A 17,045-nucleotide genomic window follows, 5' to 3' on the forward strand; every position below is an offset into this window, starting at 1 on the left:
ACATTTGAAGATTCCCTGCAAGATCTAACATATCTAATGTATTTATTAGTGAGGGAACCACATTTTTTCAGCAGCAGACGACAATTTATGGATGCTGTGCGGCGACGAACCAGTCAAATGCGGTCATCAAGGACCGCAACTGAAATCGCATCCTTAAATAACGTGATGCGAATGATAATGAATCACCATGTTGACAATTTTCTTGGTGGTAGCCTTCGACGAAACTATCGAGAATATAATCGTCGTCGCCGCCTTGAACGTCGTCGATATAATCGCAGTCGACGTCGTTTTCTTCGTTATTATCAACGCCGTTGTCTTCGTCGATTATATCGTGGTCTTTGAAAATTTGATTATTCTTTATATTTATTTCAATAAAAGTTTTCTCTACAAAAAACTTGTTTCGTTCAATTTTTTTACATAAACCACACTGTCAATTGAATTATACAAAACCCAAACAAAAAATTGATATCATTTTTAATGGTCAGTTTTTAAGCCAAAAAATTAAAGTAAAGAAAAAATACAGAAAACAAAAACAAATAATAGTAATCAGCTTTCGTTTGTCCCTAGCTGAATTTATGTGTCAAATTCAATTTGATTCATCGATCAAGAGGCGAAGAGGAAGATGATGATGGAGATTGTATCAAATGATGGCTTGAACTTGTTGTCTTCGTTGTATTGGTGGTGCTCATGGTGGCTGTTGTTGTCGATGTCGATGATAACGAGGCTGACCGTTGACCATCATTATCGTCAGGTAAATCATCAATCAGACTGTGTTTGAAAAAAATTAGAAAATCAATAGAGTCATGACAACGCAATAGAATTATATTACCGATGTTGACGAATAAGTGTGCAATCGCCACCATCATTTAGATTTAGGTCATAAACATAGAGATAGCCATCGGTTGTGGCAATCAAAACATTTGATCGTTGATTTGAATAACTAATCGAACATATTGTACGCGAACCAGGATTTACCAAAGGTAACTTGACTGTTGCAAACGACCGCCATTGATTCATCATATCGGCAACCGAATCAAAATAGCCGGCTGTTTGACAGATTTTTTTTACATACGATTTAAACATTACCGCCAAATTATCATCCTGTGGTTGACTGTAACAAACAAATTATTAAGCCATCTTTGCTGCAACGTTCATTTCATACTCACGTTTCATTCAATTTGAATATATGAACAGTTTCGGTATTGCTCGATGCACACAGAAATTGTGAATCGGGACTAAATGATAATGAATATATCGATACACAACGAGCATAACCACGACGAAATTCATAGATACAATCACCTGTTGATGTATCGAACACACGGATCACTGTACCCTGTTCAAAGTGGAAAAAATAAAAATTACGTTTTTTTTTTAGAGGCAAACAACATACCCTATCGGATGCGGTTGCCAATTTGGTTCCTTGGGTATCGAATGTCAACGATACTAATGGATTATCATGAGCCGTAATGGTCAATTTATTATCTAATTTATGAGCATCGAATATATTCACTTCTCCTTTATCTTGTTTGGCCGGATAAGCTAGATAGCATTGTTCATTACTTGGTGCTAATGCAATAATTCCATTGGGATTACGTTGTGTTTGTCGTATTGAATGGATAAACTTCAAATCGGTTATGTTATAAATAAATATCGAATCTTCCAGACAAACAATCAATCGTAAACGATTCAATTTTACAGCTAATATGGTATTTGTATAGGAAAATGACGTTATTTCAGTACGCTTTTTATAATGACAAACTCGAAGTTTTCGTGGCGATGATAACGATACGATTGCCAACAATGATGACGAAAATAATCGTTCAGCAATCACGGTATAATCGGAATCATCTTCATATAAAAGCTCCAAATTATCAAGATCTTTAATGTTGTATAAACGAAAACGATTTCGAGTTCCTACCACCAATGATCTAGGTGAATCAAAATTTAATAACCAAAATTAACCCAAACTAATAAACCACTTACGTTGATTCATGGTTAAAATTGACAAACACACGATTTTCATCGTCATCACCTCTACCACCACTTGAGAAGCTCATCTCGTATCTTGATCGTCAATTTCAGAATCTCAACAAAACAATAAATCAACAACAACCAGATCCAGATATGCAAAACATTTGGTGTTAGGGATGATTCAACAGAAAAATAATTATCAATCCAAAGATAACCGTAACAGATTTGTTATTGTTTTGTTTAGGCGGAATCAGCAGAAAGAAAACAGAAACATCCAAGTTAAGGCGCAATAATCAAATTCGTATTCGACTCGTTTTGTTTTGTTTTCTGTCTGTTTTTCTCTCAGTTTATGTTTGTTGTTGTTTATGTTGTGTGTAAGCTTTACGTTGAGCTTTTCTCCATTCACTTTGCCTGTGCATGATATTTTCTGCGTTCTGCTTATGTTACTTCACGCGCATCGCATAACAAAAACATTGCCATTTATCGTTTATTCTCGCTTTCGGTTCCCTATTTGATTCCGACGGCAATAACAAACTTAACGAATTGCCCATGATGATGCTTTTCAATGGCATCATTGAATTGTATATAAAATCGTGATACAAGGGTTAATTGGATTGCCTGATTCGCTTTCACATGATTTTAATTTAAAGTTTACCTGACAACAACAACTGATTTTGTTTGTTTTGTTTCTGCACCAGCAACCAGGTGATGATCATTCAATGTTTTTGCACTAAACGTGTTGACGTTCGACCATGTTATGTGTTGTGTTCTTTTTTCGCTCGGTTTTGTTTGATCTCAATTGAAATGACCAAAATTAATTAATTTTAATATTTTTCCTGCTTCATCTCCATAGTAGCAGCCAATATATCTTATCTTGGTTAATTCATGCATAATAAACTAATCCACAAATCATATTGATACCATGTTTAATCCAAATGCCATTGCATATTGCCTGATCCTATTTCCATTTTGAAGCAAACAAACACACGACACCAAACACCATGCCTGGAAAAGTTAAAGTAAGAATTTTAGCTGGCCGCAATCTACCTGTAATGGATAAATCAAGCGATGCATCCGATGCATTTGTTGAGGTGAAACTTGGCGGAACAACCTATAAAACTGAAGTTTATCGGCGATCGCTCAATCCATATTGGAATTCTGAATGGTTTCGGTTTGAAATTGATGATGAAGAACTGCAAGATGAACCATTACAGATTCGGATAATGGATTATGACACTTATTCAGCTAACGATGCTATCGGTAAAGTTTATATCGATCTGAATCCATTATTGCAAAAGGATTCCAAGCATGTACTTTCCGGTTGGTTTCCCATCTACGATACAATGCACGGAATACGTGGCGAAATCAACTGCATTGTCAAAGTGGCTTTGATATCCGATGCTAATCGTTATCGGCAATCATCTTGTGGTTTTAAATTTTTTTATTGTCCCAAAATCCCGGAAGGTTATATTTGCGAAGCTATACTTGGTTTTGTTGAAGAATTAGTCGTTAATCATGATCCCGAATATCAGTGGATTGATAAAATCCGAACGCCAAGAGCATCGAATGAAGCACGACAAACACTGTTTTCGAAAATTTCCGGTGAAGTACAGCGTAAAATTGGCATTAAAGCATTGGATTTAGGCGGCAATGCTGTGGTTGGTTATCAACAACATTTCGATCTGGAAGGCGAATCCGGTATCGTTGTGCGTGGTATCGGTACAGCTGTTCTCATCACCAAACTAGTCTCTATCAATAATAATTTAGCCACCGATATACTGCCATCATCATCAATACCTGTGGAAGAATTAACGTGCAAATCAGCATCGCCAACCGTGCAATTGTATAATGGATCAACTAATATTTTCATCAAAGATTCCAATCAGGATGCAGAACAACAACCACAACAACAATCGATCAACAAAACGGACAAACATTCGAATTCATCTTGTTTGCGTCGATTATCCGATTCGGACCTGAATCAATTATCAAATCAGCATAATCAAAGTAATAATTCTGTTGATGTGGCTTCATCCTCATCATCCACATCGTTCAATATGACCACATCGACGACAGCCACCACGATATTGAATATCACTAATAATAATAATAAATCATCCAATATAATGAATAAAATGAAATTATCTCCAGAAAAATTGCAATTACTCGAATATCCATTCTTAACATTGAAAACATTCCCCACCGGCTTGATAGCCAATCTGGGTGGCATTATATCGGCACGCTCGGTGAAACTTCTCGATCAGATTAATAACCCAGATGATCCGGAAACACGTGATGCATGGTGGACTGAATTGCGTAAAGAAATTCGTTCGCATAAGAAAACATTGAATTGTAATGCTGTTTTGGGTTATACTGAAACTGCATACATCAATGATGAAATATGCATCCTATCGGCTTGTGGTACAGCAGCATTGCTCAAAACATCGGAAACCGATATTGAACAATTATATAACCACTATAATCAAAATGTTGCCAACACTACCAACAACATTAACGATTCGAAAAGCCATTTTTATGATTTCAAAAGTTTGTATTTTTCCCATTTTTCTCATGACAGCATCAGATAACTTTCGGTTTTTCCACTAGGTTCCTTCATTCAATCAAACCATTCACAGCATCAACTAAAATCATTAAACATTAATCAAACAACCACCACCACGACAACATGTCACATTTGTCATGTGCCATATCAAGATAACCAGGTTCCCTTTCCAACGAATTTAATGTTGTGTTCATTATGTAACAAATACAAAGTGCCAGATTTTCTATTCATGACCATTGAACCATATGATAGTGTGCCCACAATTGGCTATGGCACATTGATTCAGGCACGGGTTTGTCGCCCGAAACGTGAATCGAAAGGTGAAGCTTGTGCCAAAGAAATATCTGATGTAAGTTGCACAAACCAAATTGATGAATTGTTTGATTGATTTGTGTGGTTGTTTTGCAGAGTCTTCCTTTTCTCGAATACGAACTGTATAGACAATTGCTCACTAAATTAAAAATCAAAGGAATGAACTGTTTGTTCAATATTTCCATCCAAAGTATGTTTGTCTTGTTACCCATTAAATTGTTGATTAACGATTTTCCGTTTTTCTCCCGTTCTAGTTTCGTTTGGCGAAAATATGTTAGTAGCTGTGGCTACAGGTACCGGTGCCTTTCTTTCCCCACTTCATCCACCATCGCCACCAAAAATATCGTCCGGCAAAGGAACTTGGTGTTCCAAATTGAATGAAATACAGGCACTGATATCGGATAGTATTGCACGTAATCGAAAACTTTATAATCTAAGTTCAACCAGTCAAGATTCGAAACGAACTTTAACAACATCAACAACAGCTACTAATGCCCTCAACAATAATGATGAGGATCTCATCAAAAGTGACGATAATGAACAAAAAGTTAACAACAACAACAGCAATCAGACAGTAGATCCGGTGGAAAGTAAAGATACCTGTGTTCTATTGGAAGTTGATGATACTGAAGATGCCGATATCATTTCGTTGATGATCGATTCGGATGTTCCGAAAGGATTTGATGTTTGCAATTCGGAATATATGCCCGGCAAAGAATGTCAATTTGTTTGCAATCTGCAAATGTTTGCACAAGTTTATCGTACTAAATTGCAATCAATCAAACAGTTTGGTCATCAATTTGATTGGATTATTCAATCTTTATTCATTAAGTTTCGTTCATTAATCCCATGTTGTTTAACTGATCTAAAATTTCGTATCGATATTCCGGAGGCGGACATCATCCAAATTACCTTGACAGGTACCGCCATTGGTATGGGTCCACCTTCCAAAATGCAACCGAGTTCCCGACAACGTTCAATCACTGGTAAGTGGTTTAGTTATTGGAATTGTCAAATTGATTTCATTTCATTTTCATTGGATCAGTTCAATCCGAACATCAGGACAATGATCTCATATTTATTATGGACAATGTTAACGATATGCAAAATGAAGTCAATCATTGTGAGCAACAGAAAAACCAATACCATTATCATGTATGTACCATTTTTACATGAAACAAATTTCAAAATTTCTTTTTGCGCATAGAGCACACCAAATGAACATTTCGGTATCGAATTGACTCCGCTTAGCTATATACCAAAAGCGCAGATCAGTAATTACCTGGGTAATTTGGATTTCTTTTTTATACGTGAAAGCAGTAGTATTCGAGATGTGAGTAATGTCCACAATATTGTATGCATTTGTAATCTACTATTTATAACCATTATTGCTTTGACAGTATGGTGGCCTTAGTGGTTTTGTTCATAATTTCATGACCGAAGTGTTTGCTATTGTTCGTTCTCATGTGTCATCATTGAGCGGTAATGCGATGACTTCATTTCACGTAACACAACTTTTGTTGTTGTTTAATCCGCATAAAAATCAGGTAATTTATTGCATTTATTGCCATTGTACCGTATTTGGATTAAAATTGTTTTTGTCAATCATATTGAAATAGGCACAATGTTTGATCAACGTGGCTGGCGATGTTGTTCAGGCTAATTATTTTGTGGAAAAATGAATGGAAGCAATTATTTATTATCATCATCATCACCATGATCTGTCATAATTTCTAATCCAGCAGCTATTATTTGTTGTTATAATAATCTTGTCTTTCATTGTAAATTGAAGCATAATTTTTTTGTTAAAATAAAGCTATTAGATGAATCAATTTTATCACAAAAAAACAATTTTTCAAATTTCCCGGTTGTACGTTTTATTTGACGGGCTAACGACTGACTTGACGACGAAGACGGCCAAATCAACGACATCAACAACGAAAATATCGTTTATGTAATGAGGTTAATTTTTTTTGTTGCTTGCTGTCACCAACAATGTTGTGGCAAGAATTTTGATGTTGATGCAATTTTACTGGTGTGTCTATTTATAATTCCTATCATATCATCATCCAATTAATTATGATGATGAATAAATTCTGAATTCAAACAGCAGCATTTTGTTACATCAATTCATTCACTTTTTCAACATTTGCTAATTAATCAACAATGGCTTCGACTCGTGTTTTACCCTTTGTCAGGGGTATCGATTTCAGTCATAATAATTTTGAGGAAGAAAAATTCCCCAAAGAAATGATCAATATGACCGGTTTAAGGTGGTTGAAATTGGACTCGAGTCAAATTGATTGGGTTCCCGAAGAAATGGCCACCATGAATAAATTGGAGTCCATATCGTTAGCCAAGAATAATCTGGTCACTTTACACGGCGAATTATCATCGTTGAAAACACTGCGATCACTAGTATTACGTCATAATCGAATCAACAATAATGGCATACCTGTTGATCTATTCAAATTGGATGAATTGTTTGTTCTGGATCTTAGCCATAATTGTCTTAAATCGGTGCCAGAGGATCTGGAAAAATGTCGTACATTATTAGTGCTCAATCTGTCCAACAATCAAATCGATACTATACCCAATCCATTGTTCATCAATCTCACCGATCTGCTCAATCTGGATTTGAGTAACAATAATCTAGGTAAGTTCTCATTGTTCTTTTTTCTTGAATTCCTTAACACTTTTTTATTTTGGCACATAGTTACTCTACCACCACAAATGCGAAGATTAGTCAATCTACAGGTATTGAATCTAAGCAATAATCCATTGGGACATAATCAATTGAAACAATTACAATCACTACATTCATTGCAATCATTAAATTTATCCAATACACAACGTTCGCTGCACAATATGCCCACTTCACTTGATAATTTGGTGAATCTCACCGAATTGAATTTATCGAGCAATGATCTGCATCGAATGCCTGATGTTGTTTATACATTATCATCGTTAAAACGTTTAAATCTAAGTGATAATCAAATTGTAGAAATATCCAGCAATATTGATCAATGTTGGGTCAATTTGGAAGTATTGAATCTATCGCGAAACCGTCTAAAAGCACTGCCACAATCATTGAGCAAATTAGAGCGATTACGATGCCTCTATCTAAATGACAATGAATTAATTTTCGATGGAATACCAAACAGTATTGGCAAGCTATATAATTTGGAAATATTTATGGCATCCAATAATAATCTCGAGCTTATACCCGAAGGAGTTGTTCGATGTGGAAAGCTAAAAAAGCTAATTCTATCCAAAAACAAATTGGTTACATTACCAGATGCTATTTATTTTCTCACCGATCTGAAAGTGCTGGATCTTGCCGATAACCCCGATTTAATTCTGCCACCAAAGCCGGCTGAACTGAAAGAAAACAATAAAAACATCTACAATATTGATTTCAACATTAACAGTCAATTTCGTAATGCTTCTGCCAATTATGGTAACGGACTTAACCAGATGAATTCATCGTGTTCGAAAGATCCAATCGCTAGAAAATTACGGCTTGTACGGCGAGCCAAAGAAATGACAAACGAATCTGATTCCTCCAAAGTACTCAAAGCAATGACCGAATTGGCCAAAGAAAATGAAAATATTGATGCCCATATCTACGAAACTGCCGACACAAATCTCAAACCAAAACGATGGGAAGAATCATTGGAAAAACCCCCGCTTGATTATTCGGATTATTTTGAAGATGATGTCGGTCAATTCATGGGCATATTAGTCTGGGAAATTGATAATTTTTATCCAAGCAGATTGGACGAAGCATGCTTTGGCAAATTTTATGAAGCCGATTGTTATATCATATTGAAAACGTTCGAAAATGAAAATCAAAACCCCGATTGGGATATTTACTACTGGATCGGATCGGAAACGTCGTTGGACAAAAAAGCTTGTGCTGCTATCCATGCTGTCAATCTGCGTAATTATTTGTCGGCCAAATGTCGTACGATTCGCGAAGAACAGGGCGAAGAAAGTGAACAATTTTTGTCATTGTTTCCCGAAGGTATCACCTACATCAAAGGTGGGCGTACATTGAGCGGTTTCTATACGGTGGAAGAGGTGGCCGTCGCTATTCGTTTGTATCGTTTGCATGAAGTATCCAATCAGCAACTTTACATGGAATCTGTTGCTGTTAATATTTGTTCATTGGACACCAGATTTGTTTTCATTTTGGATACCGGCTACAAAATCTATGTATGGAATGGAAAGCGCTCGAAAAATACTGTCAAACAAAAAGCTCGTTTATTGGTGGAAAAAATCAAAAAAGAAGAAAGAAAAAACAAAACAACATTGGAATTTGTTGACCAATATCAAGAACCGGAAGAATTTTGGACCGAATTCGATAATCAAGATATTACCAATATCGATCATAATTTTCTGGTCGAAGGTATTGAAGATTTCCGTCCAACTAGTCCGGTTTTATATCAAGTTTGTTTGGGTACTGGGTATTTGGAACTACCACAAATTCGTTACAAACCAAAACAACTGAGCAAAAGTCATTTCGAAAGTAAAAATGTTTACATTATGGATATTGTGACCGATGTTTACATATGGTATGTCATTTTTTAATGAATTATTTTGATCAATAATTATTTCTTTCTTTCATAGGGTTGGTCGCAAATCTGCTCGATTAGTAAGAGCTGCCGCTCTTAAATTGGCTCAAGAACTGTTTGCTATGATTAAACGACCAGAATATGCGATGGTCACCCGATGTCTTGAAGGGTAAGTGCATTATTTTATTGCATTTTTGATATAACCAAAATCTTTATCGTTCAGAGTGGAAACGCAATCATTCAAATCTCGATTTGCTACCTGGGATGAAATTGTGGCTGTTGATTTCACACGAACTGCCAAATCGGTTCAGCAAATTGGTGCCGACATGAACAAATGGCTTTCGGAACATTCGGATTTTAAATATGATCTGAACGCATTGTTTATGCCTCGACAGCCGATTGTCCCGAAAACGGAATCCCTGCAACTGGCTCAAGAATGGAACGAAGATCTCATCAATATGGAAGCTTTCGTGTTGGAAAATAAAACGTTCAAAAAACTGCCCGAAGAAGAACTGGGACACTTTTTTGCCGGTGAATGTTATTTTTTCTTGTGTCGTTATTATTGGATACCTGATACCGAATCACATGATGGCGAAGAAGAAGAAGACGATCTGGCCGACGAAGATGCCCAGTTCTGGATTGTTTATTTTTGGCAAGGTCGTGAAGCATCCAACATGGGATGGCTAACCTTTACGTTCACCGTACAAAGCAAATTCGAAGCCTGGTTCAAAGACAAACTCAAAATTATCCGGTTTCAACAACAACAGGAGAATGCCAAATTCCTTTCACATTTCAAGCGAAAATTTGTCATTCATTCGGGTCGTAGAGATCTTAATCGCTCACCGTCTGAACGTTTGATCAGGCCGGGACAAAATGAATTTTATCATTTACGTTCCAATTGTGATATGCTTACGTTGCGAACTATTCAACTAAATCTGGACAAGCCAGCTTTCCTGTATTCGGCTTTTACCTACATACTCAAAATAGAATCGGCCAACTGTTTTCCAAGTGATAATCATGTTTTTATTTGGGTCGGATCGGCCGTCGACGATGATGACGTTCAAGTGGCCAAAGAAATAGTGAGCCAAATGTATCCGTCAGAGAAGTATCCGGTGACCGTCATCAATGAAGGATTCGAACCGGAATTATTCAAACAACAATTCAAAACATTCAATATCGATACTGATTGCTCGTTCATGTCTTATTCACGGTTGTTTCGCTGTTCCAACGACAAAGGCTATTTTACTGTATCGGAAAAATGTTCAGATTTTTGTCAAGATGATTTGGTCGATGAAGATATTATGATATTGGACAACGGGGTACAAGTATTCATATGGCTTGGTTCTCGTTGCAGTGAAATGGAAGTGAAACTTGCCTATAAAAGTGCACAGGTATATGTACAGAATATGAAACTCAAGCAACCGGAACGGCCTCGTACTTTGATGTTGACGCTCAAAGGAAAAGAAACGCGTAAATTCAGTAAATGTTTCCATGGCTGGTCCCAGTTCAAATCGGTGAATGATCCACGGATACAATTGGATCAAAAAATGTTGCCCATCATTTATGAACATACTAATTTTTATCAAAAATCAAAAACCAAAAATGATAACAATTGAGTGTTTTTGCTGTAGAATTGTTTTTATATTTGACATGTAATCTATTTTTCTTGATGGATTAGCAATCGATGTGACTATGTACAGACAAGGTCACGTTTAAAGACGGACCTCGATTATTATTATTAAAACTGTTGCAATTGTTCCACATCGAGTATATGAAATAATTCGAGCGCATTCGTGTCCACTTGCATTAAAGCTTTACCACATTCCCAGATCTGGATCGAATTTGTCGGGGTGCTAGATTCGAAATTGTCTGCCACAGTTGTCATGATTGTCGAGTTGGATGATGAATCGGCGACGGACGTGTTGGCTTCATTTGATTGTTGTTTAGACATCGCAGATGCCGCGGTTGAAAGCACTTGAATTTCGTTCAATTTGACCGCTTCGTTTTCTTCCAATGGGCTAAGTATCAATTCGGTGGAAGCTGTTGGATCGCATTCTAATTGAACAGAGGAACCATCGTTGGTGGTATACGATGTCCATTGATTGTCCCAATGATCGGACGCAATCAGATCGCTTGTATCGTTGATGCAGGTCACCACATTCGAATTAGCCGAAATAACCTGATTCTGAACATTGGCCGGCACATTGGCATTAAACACTAAACCATGAATTCGATGATCGTAGAAAAAATGGCCTTCATCCAACAGATGGCTAGCGTCTAATTCACTTAGTTGAGCGCTGCCATTGGTAGGTAGGTTATTCTTGACACTGATGATTCGGTTGTTATTGTTTGCGTCTGGATTAGGACTACAATTGACTAAACTGGAATCGTTCTCGATTGGATGAATAATTTGAGCAACCGAATCGGTATAAGTAATCGGATCGACCAATTCGGACAGATCGACATCAGTCAATATAGTGTTCCAACAATCATTTTCCATCATATCTTGTACATGTTGAACACAAACTTCGTTACTAAATCCGATAGTAGCGGTGGTATTAGTCCTGCTGTTGTTATTACCGCATTCGACAAGATTGGCAACAGTCGATGCAAATGTATAGCTAGGATAATTTGTATCCGAACATAACACACTATTTCTATCGTCGATATTGTCGATGGCTGTGTTCAATTCATTCATATCTAGCATCATTTTGTGCTGTTGCTAAACACAAAAAACAAACACACAATATTTGATTATTTCAGAACCAAAACAACCAATTAGGCTTACCTGGCTGTATGATTCCGCCGAATTCGGTGGCGTTTCCTGTTCAATTCTTGGCTGTCGTTGGCTTGGAAGATTTGCTGCTGCTGCTGCTGAGGAAGTTGTCGCTTCTATATAGTCCATATAAAAAAGTTCGCTGTGACCATTGGTGGTGCTGCCACCACCATTCATTCGAGCAGCCGATCCGCTTGATTGGCGCTTTTTGCGCTAAAAATATGCAAAAACAGTAAGAATATCATCATTATAGTGGCATTCTCAAATCATTCATTCAGTTAGTGGATGGATCTTACTTTTTTCTTGGCACTGGCAACTATCGATCCATTATCTTGTGCAATAGCATTCTTGTTACTCGATTTACTTATAGCATTGTTCATATTATGATTCGAATTGAGCGTTGGACGTCGTTTTTTGAAAACACCATCAACGAGACTATCGGCATAGATAGGGTCCAATTTCCAGAAACCACCTTTACCCGGTTCATCTTTGTTTCGGGCAATTTTGATGAAACATTTATTCAACGAAAGGTTGTGACGTATAGAATTCTACAATGATAAATAATAGCAAATCAACATTATCGTTTATTCATGTTCCAAACAAATTGATGTGATACATGTTTTGGAAAAATGTCGATCAATCCACTATATATAAAGTTTTTCACAACTGTCACCGGTATTCAGAAACAAAATTCATTAATTCTATCGCGCTCTCATCCCATGACAGAATTCTGGATGAAAAAAGACAATTTCAATTTTTTGGCCAACAAACTAATGATAACATAGATTAGATGGATGTTTGATAATAATAATATTTATTTGTGATTAGAGACAGACAAAAACATTGTTTTTTCCTATTGCCATTTAATCAGTGGTTTAATAATTAGTTAGTTAGCGCAGCAAAAAATTAATTGTCATATATCACGCGTGGCTGTTGCGGTATATAATAATACACCAACATTCTGATCAATGGGGCATCATCGTCATTGTTTTTATCATCATCATCATTTCAAACCAAAAAATAAGTTAAAAATGGGCAAATCTTATTTGGGTTTTGGCATTCACTAACTAATAATGCACCCATCGAAAGTATATAGTGGAAAAAAGGCGGCTCTAAAGCATCATTCAGGGATGGATAATGATCAAACTGTGTGGCCAACCAAGCAAAAAACGGTCGCTTTGGTAACGACGCACACGCCTTGCAGTGGGTTCTATATATTAATCTATGTGTGGCGTCACTGATTTAGCCTTATGTGTAATGAAAAGGTGGCTATATTGGTTGGTTGGCTTAACCGCTGTTTGCTGGTTGCTAAGCGTCAACCAGCAAACAAACAACAAAATCCAAAGAAAAGGAATGGTCTTTTTTTGTTCGGTGTGTAACGATATTGCGATAAAATAAAAAGGCAACGATCGATATAATACATACATTTCGATGATTGCATTGCATTCTAGTAATTTTATTCTACCGAGGCAAAATGTTCATTAAGAAAATGATTGAGGAGAATGGGCATCATTATCTAATTACTATCGATTATTATTGTTATTGTTAATGATAAAAACAAACTTACCTGCCAATTTGGATCGGCATTTTGATAGTAGAGAAAATTTTCTTTAATCCATTTATAAATGGAACTAAGTGTCATTTTGTTTTTATTGGCTTTCATCGCCATACAAATCAATGTTGCATAGGAATACGGCGGTTTAATCTGGCCGTTCATTTTATAATCTACTACTATTGATTCTTCTTGACACTCATCATGATTATCATGATGATGGTCATGTTGGTAACACGATCCATTCAATGATGTATTGGATTGATGTTGATGATTGCTATTCTGACTGGAGCTGGCATTGTTCTTTTTGCTGAATTTATGATTATTGGTGATTGATTTTCGATTATTCAATTTTTTCTTATTATTCATATTAGTAGTGGTTGCTGGTTTGGCCCCAACTATCGAAATTTCGGTAGCAGATGAATGATGTTGATTATTGGTTCGATTCAATTTGGCCACTTTATTGGATGAGATTCCGTTTGTGGTATTGGATGGGAATGAAATTTTGTCATTATTATCAGACTGTTTGACATGATTATTATCAACAATATGGCTCATCACTTGTATGGGAGGACTAGATATGATTGCTTTCGATTTATGGCCCGATATTGTTGTTGTTGCGGTTAATTTGACCGGCGAAGATTTTGCTAATTGTGTGGTTGTCGTCGCTGTTGTTGTTGACTGTTGTGAACCATTTTGACAAGTGGTGTTGAGGATTGATGTTTGTGAAGTATTATTCAATGGAAAACATATAGGACTTGCTGGTGGTGTAGGTGGTGTTGGTGCACCTAATCTTGTCATACACATATTAAGATTTTGCAGCCAACTTAAACTAGTGAGGCCATCATCATCGACGATATTGGAAAATGCTGTCATCGATGATGTTGATGATGAACATTTGAATGATGACGGTGGCGATGATGATGATAATCGTATCGATTGAATAGGATCCATAGTATTTGTTGATGCGGACGATGATGATTGTTCGTAGACGGTCACTGAGGACATCACTGTTTCATGGAAAAAACAAAAAAAAGTTATAAAAAAGGGCCATCGAACCTCGAAAAAGTTTGACTGGGCAAAAAAACATCAGTCTCCATATATAATTAGCTGGCATAATGGCAATCTTTTTCCTGCCATAGTGAATAACGGTTCTTTTCATTTTCCTCTCGACACGTATGGCTGAATACGTAGGAGAGAAAAAGTTTCTCGATTCTCTAACGGCAATGTCCTTTGTTGGATAATATTATTCATTCATTCACGTAATCATCATCATCATCAGCGTGTCAATCAAAAAAAAAAGACCAGCATCGTTTTTTCTGGATACGTGCTGCTGGTTGACACGTGTGTGTACCATGCCTATGTTTTCATCGTGTGTCATTGTTTTTCTCTATTATTATTATTATCGTTTTTCATCATTGTTTTTTTTATTGTTCTGGGGACCAGGTAATCATTTGAAAAAATGACAATTTTTCCTTTCTCTTTCGCAACAATGATTGTCGCTTGGATGGAAATCAAAAAAAAAATTATTCATTTCGATTGCAATCTCAATTCAATTGAATTGAATGTTTAATAAACTCTAATCATAAGGATTTTCATCCATAGAAAAAAAATTCCATAGAGACGATCATTAAAACCCAATGAAAATGCAAAAAAAGGTTGCCATCGAATTGATCGAAGCACACACATTGCAAGAATATTTTGCATTTTCAACATTTTCACTGTCGATGACCGACGTATATGTCAAAAATGGAAAGGCAAAAGTGTTTGTATACACACAACATTCGATTATGAAACCACATGAATTCAATCGATCGATCGATCGATTAATCAAATAAATGTTATGACCATTGTGTGTTTCTGTTTCACTTTTGATGTTGTTACTATTCATCCTTATCAAAATATCTCAAAAAATTAATTTCAACTTACCTTTAGAATTTTTTCAAAAAAACTTTAAAAATGATATGATGAATGGAAATGATAAATTATTGTTGTTGACTCGAGAAACACTGATGATGATGATTAAGATTGGAAATCAAATATAAAAATCGGACATGATGAAGATGATGATCACAAATTGACTAGAAAAATGAATTGTTTTCAAAATGAATTGAAATTCTAATGATGATTCATTCACTCACTCACATCATTCAATGATGAAAACCAACAACAAAACAAAACAAATATGACCGAAGAATCGAACCACAAAATGAATCATGAGGTTTTTTCATGAAACTATTCGAAGCTTTTTTATCGTTATTGGTCTATTGAAGAAATTTCGTTTTGAGCAAAAATAAAATGATTGGCCAAAAATGAAATGAAATCAAATGACTGGTATCCCTATATAGGTTTGGTTGGTTAGTGTTCGAGTTCCAACATTTGCTTTTTCCAACCAAATAAATGGATGGATGGATGGTGATGTATTTGCGCCGTTCTTCTGCATCTGCAAAACTCGAAAAACCGAAAGAAAAAATGAAAACTTTTTTTCTCCCTTGTCACAATATAATACATACCTGGTTTTTGGTGCTGTTTTTTTCTTCTCTTTGGATCGTCGATTGACGCGCACACACCAGAAAAAAATCAACCGACTACATCAACCAACCATTTATCGAACGAACAAAAAAAATGTTAACATCGGCGACGATGCAATGTACCAATTGCCCATACTAACTGAAACACTATTGCATCTCATCATCATCATCATCATCATGAGAAATACTTTTTTTTGTAGCGGGAATGGAATGGATGATGAAAAAACCATCACCGCCTACAAGTTCAGGTATCCCAACCCATTGCCAAATAATGTTTTTGTGTGTGAGGAAAGCAAAGAATTTGGGTTCTTTCAATTCGTTTTCGGTTTGTTGGGTCGATTCAGGGTTCGGAATTTGGGATTTTTTTTTTGTTCATTGTTTTTATGTGTTGGATAAAATCATTATTATTGAGGTTAGAGAAGGAGAGTGAAATTCATCATCATCATAAAATGATAAACAATGATAACCGACCGTGAGCAATACCGAGCAATAGTTAATGACTTGGATCCGTTCGTTTTCTTTTTTGTTTGGTTCCAAAATGATGAACTTAAAAAATATCATTACAGTTGTTGTTATTTTTTGATGATGATCGAGAAAAACAACTAACATTATTTTGAATGAATGAATGGATCGATCGATGATATTCATCATCATCAACAACTTCATCTGAAGAAATAAAACAGACAGGAACACAATTAATGAGAAGAAAATAAAAAAACTTTTCGACATTCGAAAATAAATGCATACTGTTCATATAGTA

At 36.0% G+C, this 17,045-nt stretch overlaps 4 protein-coding genes across 7 annotated transcripts; 2 read left to right on the forward strand and 2 right to left on the reverse strand.

Moving 5' to 3' along the window:
• Positions 1-457: 457 nt before the first annotated feature.
• Atg18a (Autophagy-related 18a) lies at positions 458-2,228 on the reverse strand. The gene is made up of 5 exons (XM_027349425.2): positions 1,987-2,228; positions 1,394-1,931; positions 1,167-1,336; positions 830-1,111; positions 458-768 (listed from the first exon to the last, which is right to left on the reverse strand). The coding sequence occupies exons 1-5, from the start codon at positions 2,058-2,060 to the stop codon at positions 597-599; spliced, it is 1,236 nt and encodes a 411-aa protein (XP_027205226.2). The 5' UTR covers positions 2,061-2,228; the 3' UTR covers positions 458-596.
• A 228-nt stretch (positions 2,229-2,456) lies between these two features.
• On the forward strand, positions 2,457-6,681 carry LOC113798833 (C2 domain-containing protein 5). Of its 2 annotated transcripts, none has more exons than XM_075822742.1 (9): positions 2,457-2,679; positions 2,828-4,521; positions 4,582-4,886; positions 4,946-5,039; positions 5,104-5,835; positions 5,895-6,004; positions 6,057-6,182; positions 6,250-6,396; positions 6,469-6,681. In XM_075822742.1, the coding sequence occupies exons 2-9, from the start codon at positions 2,976-2,978 to the stop codon at positions 6,529-6,531; spliced, it is 3,123 nt and encodes a 1,040-aa protein (XP_075678857.1). In that variant the 5' UTR covers positions 2,457-2,679; positions 2,828-2,975; the 3' UTR covers positions 6,532-6,681. The 2 variants fall into 2 exon arrangements, with proteins under 2 accessions (XP_075678857.1, XP_027205224.2); XM_027349423.2 differs by having other exon boundaries at positions 2,831-4,521.
• A 131-nt stretch (positions 6,682-6,812) lies between these two features.
• fliI (FLII actin remodeling protein) lies at positions 6,813-11,187 on the forward strand. The gene is made up of 4 exons (XM_027349422.2): positions 6,813-7,505; positions 7,566-9,426; positions 9,482-9,595; positions 9,650-11,187. Exons 1-4 carry the CDS (start codon positions 7,016-7,018, stop codon positions 11,040-11,042), a joined length of 3,858 nt encoding a protein of 1,285 aa, XP_027205223.2. The 5' UTR covers positions 6,813-7,015; the 3' UTR covers positions 11,043-11,187.
• Positions 11,161-16,941, reverse strand: LOC113798834 (uncharacterized). Of its 3 annotated transcripts, none has more exons than XM_075822745.1 (6): positions 16,268-16,941; positions 15,684-16,197; positions 13,770-14,764; positions 12,499-12,750; positions 12,215-12,415; positions 11,161-12,142 (listed from the first exon to the last, which is right to left on the reverse strand). In XM_075822745.1, the coding sequence occupies exons 3-6, from the start codon at positions 14,760-14,762 to the stop codon at positions 11,165-11,167; spliced, it is 2,424 nt and encodes an 807-aa protein (XP_075678860.1). In that variant the 5' UTR covers positions 14,763-14,764; positions 15,684-16,197; positions 16,268-16,941; the 3' UTR covers positions 11,161-11,164. The 3 variants fall into 3 exon arrangements, with proteins under 3 accessions (XP_075678860.1, XP_075678858.1, XP_075678859.1); XM_075822743.1 differs by having other exon boundaries at positions 11,161-12,148; positions 16,268-16,817; XM_075822744.1 differs by having other exon boundaries at positions 11,161-12,148; positions 15,684-16,205; positions 16,268-16,817.
• Between the last annotated feature and the right edge of the window lie 104 nt (positions 16,942-17,045).

This window comes from Dermatophagoides pteronyssinus, unplaced genomic scaffold (assembly GCF_027571235.1).
Source record: "Dermatophagoides pteronyssinus isolate colony J.1.1.1.1 unplaced genomic scaffold, Derpt_VIB-CSIC_2022.12 sq0019, whole genome shotgun sequence".
Classification (NCBI taxonomy): domain Eukaryota; kingdom Metazoa; phylum Arthropoda; class Arachnida; order Sarcoptiformes; family Pyroglyphidae; genus Dermatophagoides; species Dermatophagoides pteronyssinus.

Coding starts and splice junctions, on each gene's coding strand:
- Atg18a (XM_027349425.2), bottom strand. CDS start 2,060: ATGAGCTTCTCAAGTGGTGGTAGAGGTGATGACGATGAAAATCGTGTG. Junction 1,932..1,986: donor AATTTTAACCATGAATCAAC/GTAAGTGGTTTA, acceptor TGATTCACCTAG/ATCATTGGTGGTAGGAACTC. Junction 769..829: donor ACACTTATTCGTCAACATCG/GTAATATAATTC, acceptor TTTCAAACACAG/TCTGATTGATGATTTACCTG.
- LOC113798833 (XM_075822742.1), top strand. CDS start 2,976: ATGCCTGGAAAAGTTAAAGTAAGAATTTTAGCTGGCCGCAATCTACCT. Junction 4,522..4,581: donor CCATTTTTATGATTTCAAAA/GTTTGTATTTTT, acceptor TTTTTCCACTAG/GTTCCTTCATTCAATCAAAC. Junction 4,887..4,945: donor GTGCCAAAGAAATATCTGAT/GTAAGTTGCACA, acceptor GTTGTTTTGCAG/AGTCTTCCTTTTCTCGAATA.
- fliI (XM_027349422.2), top strand. CDS start 7,016: ATGGCTTCGACTCGTGTTTTACCCTTTGTCAGGGGTATCGATTTCAGT. Junction 7,506..7,565: donor TTTGAGTAACAATAATCTAG/GTAAGTTCTCAT, acceptor TTTGGCACATAG/TTACTCTACCACCACAAATG. Junction 9,427..9,481: donor GTGACCGATGTTTACATATG/GTATGTCATTTT, acceptor TTTCTTTCATAG/GGTTGGTCGCAAATCTGCTC.
- LOC113798834 (XM_075822743.1), bottom strand. CDS start 14,762: ATGTCCTCAGTGACCGTCTACGAACAATCATCATCGTCCGCATCAACA. Junction 12,416..12,498: donor TTGCCAGTGCCAAGAAAAAA/GTAAGATCCATC, acceptor GCATATTTTTAG/CGCAAAAAGCGCCAATCAAG. Junction 12,149..12,214: donor CGGCGGAATCATACAGCCAG/GTAAGCCTAATT, acceptor TTTTGTGTTTAG/CAACAGCACAAAATGATGCT.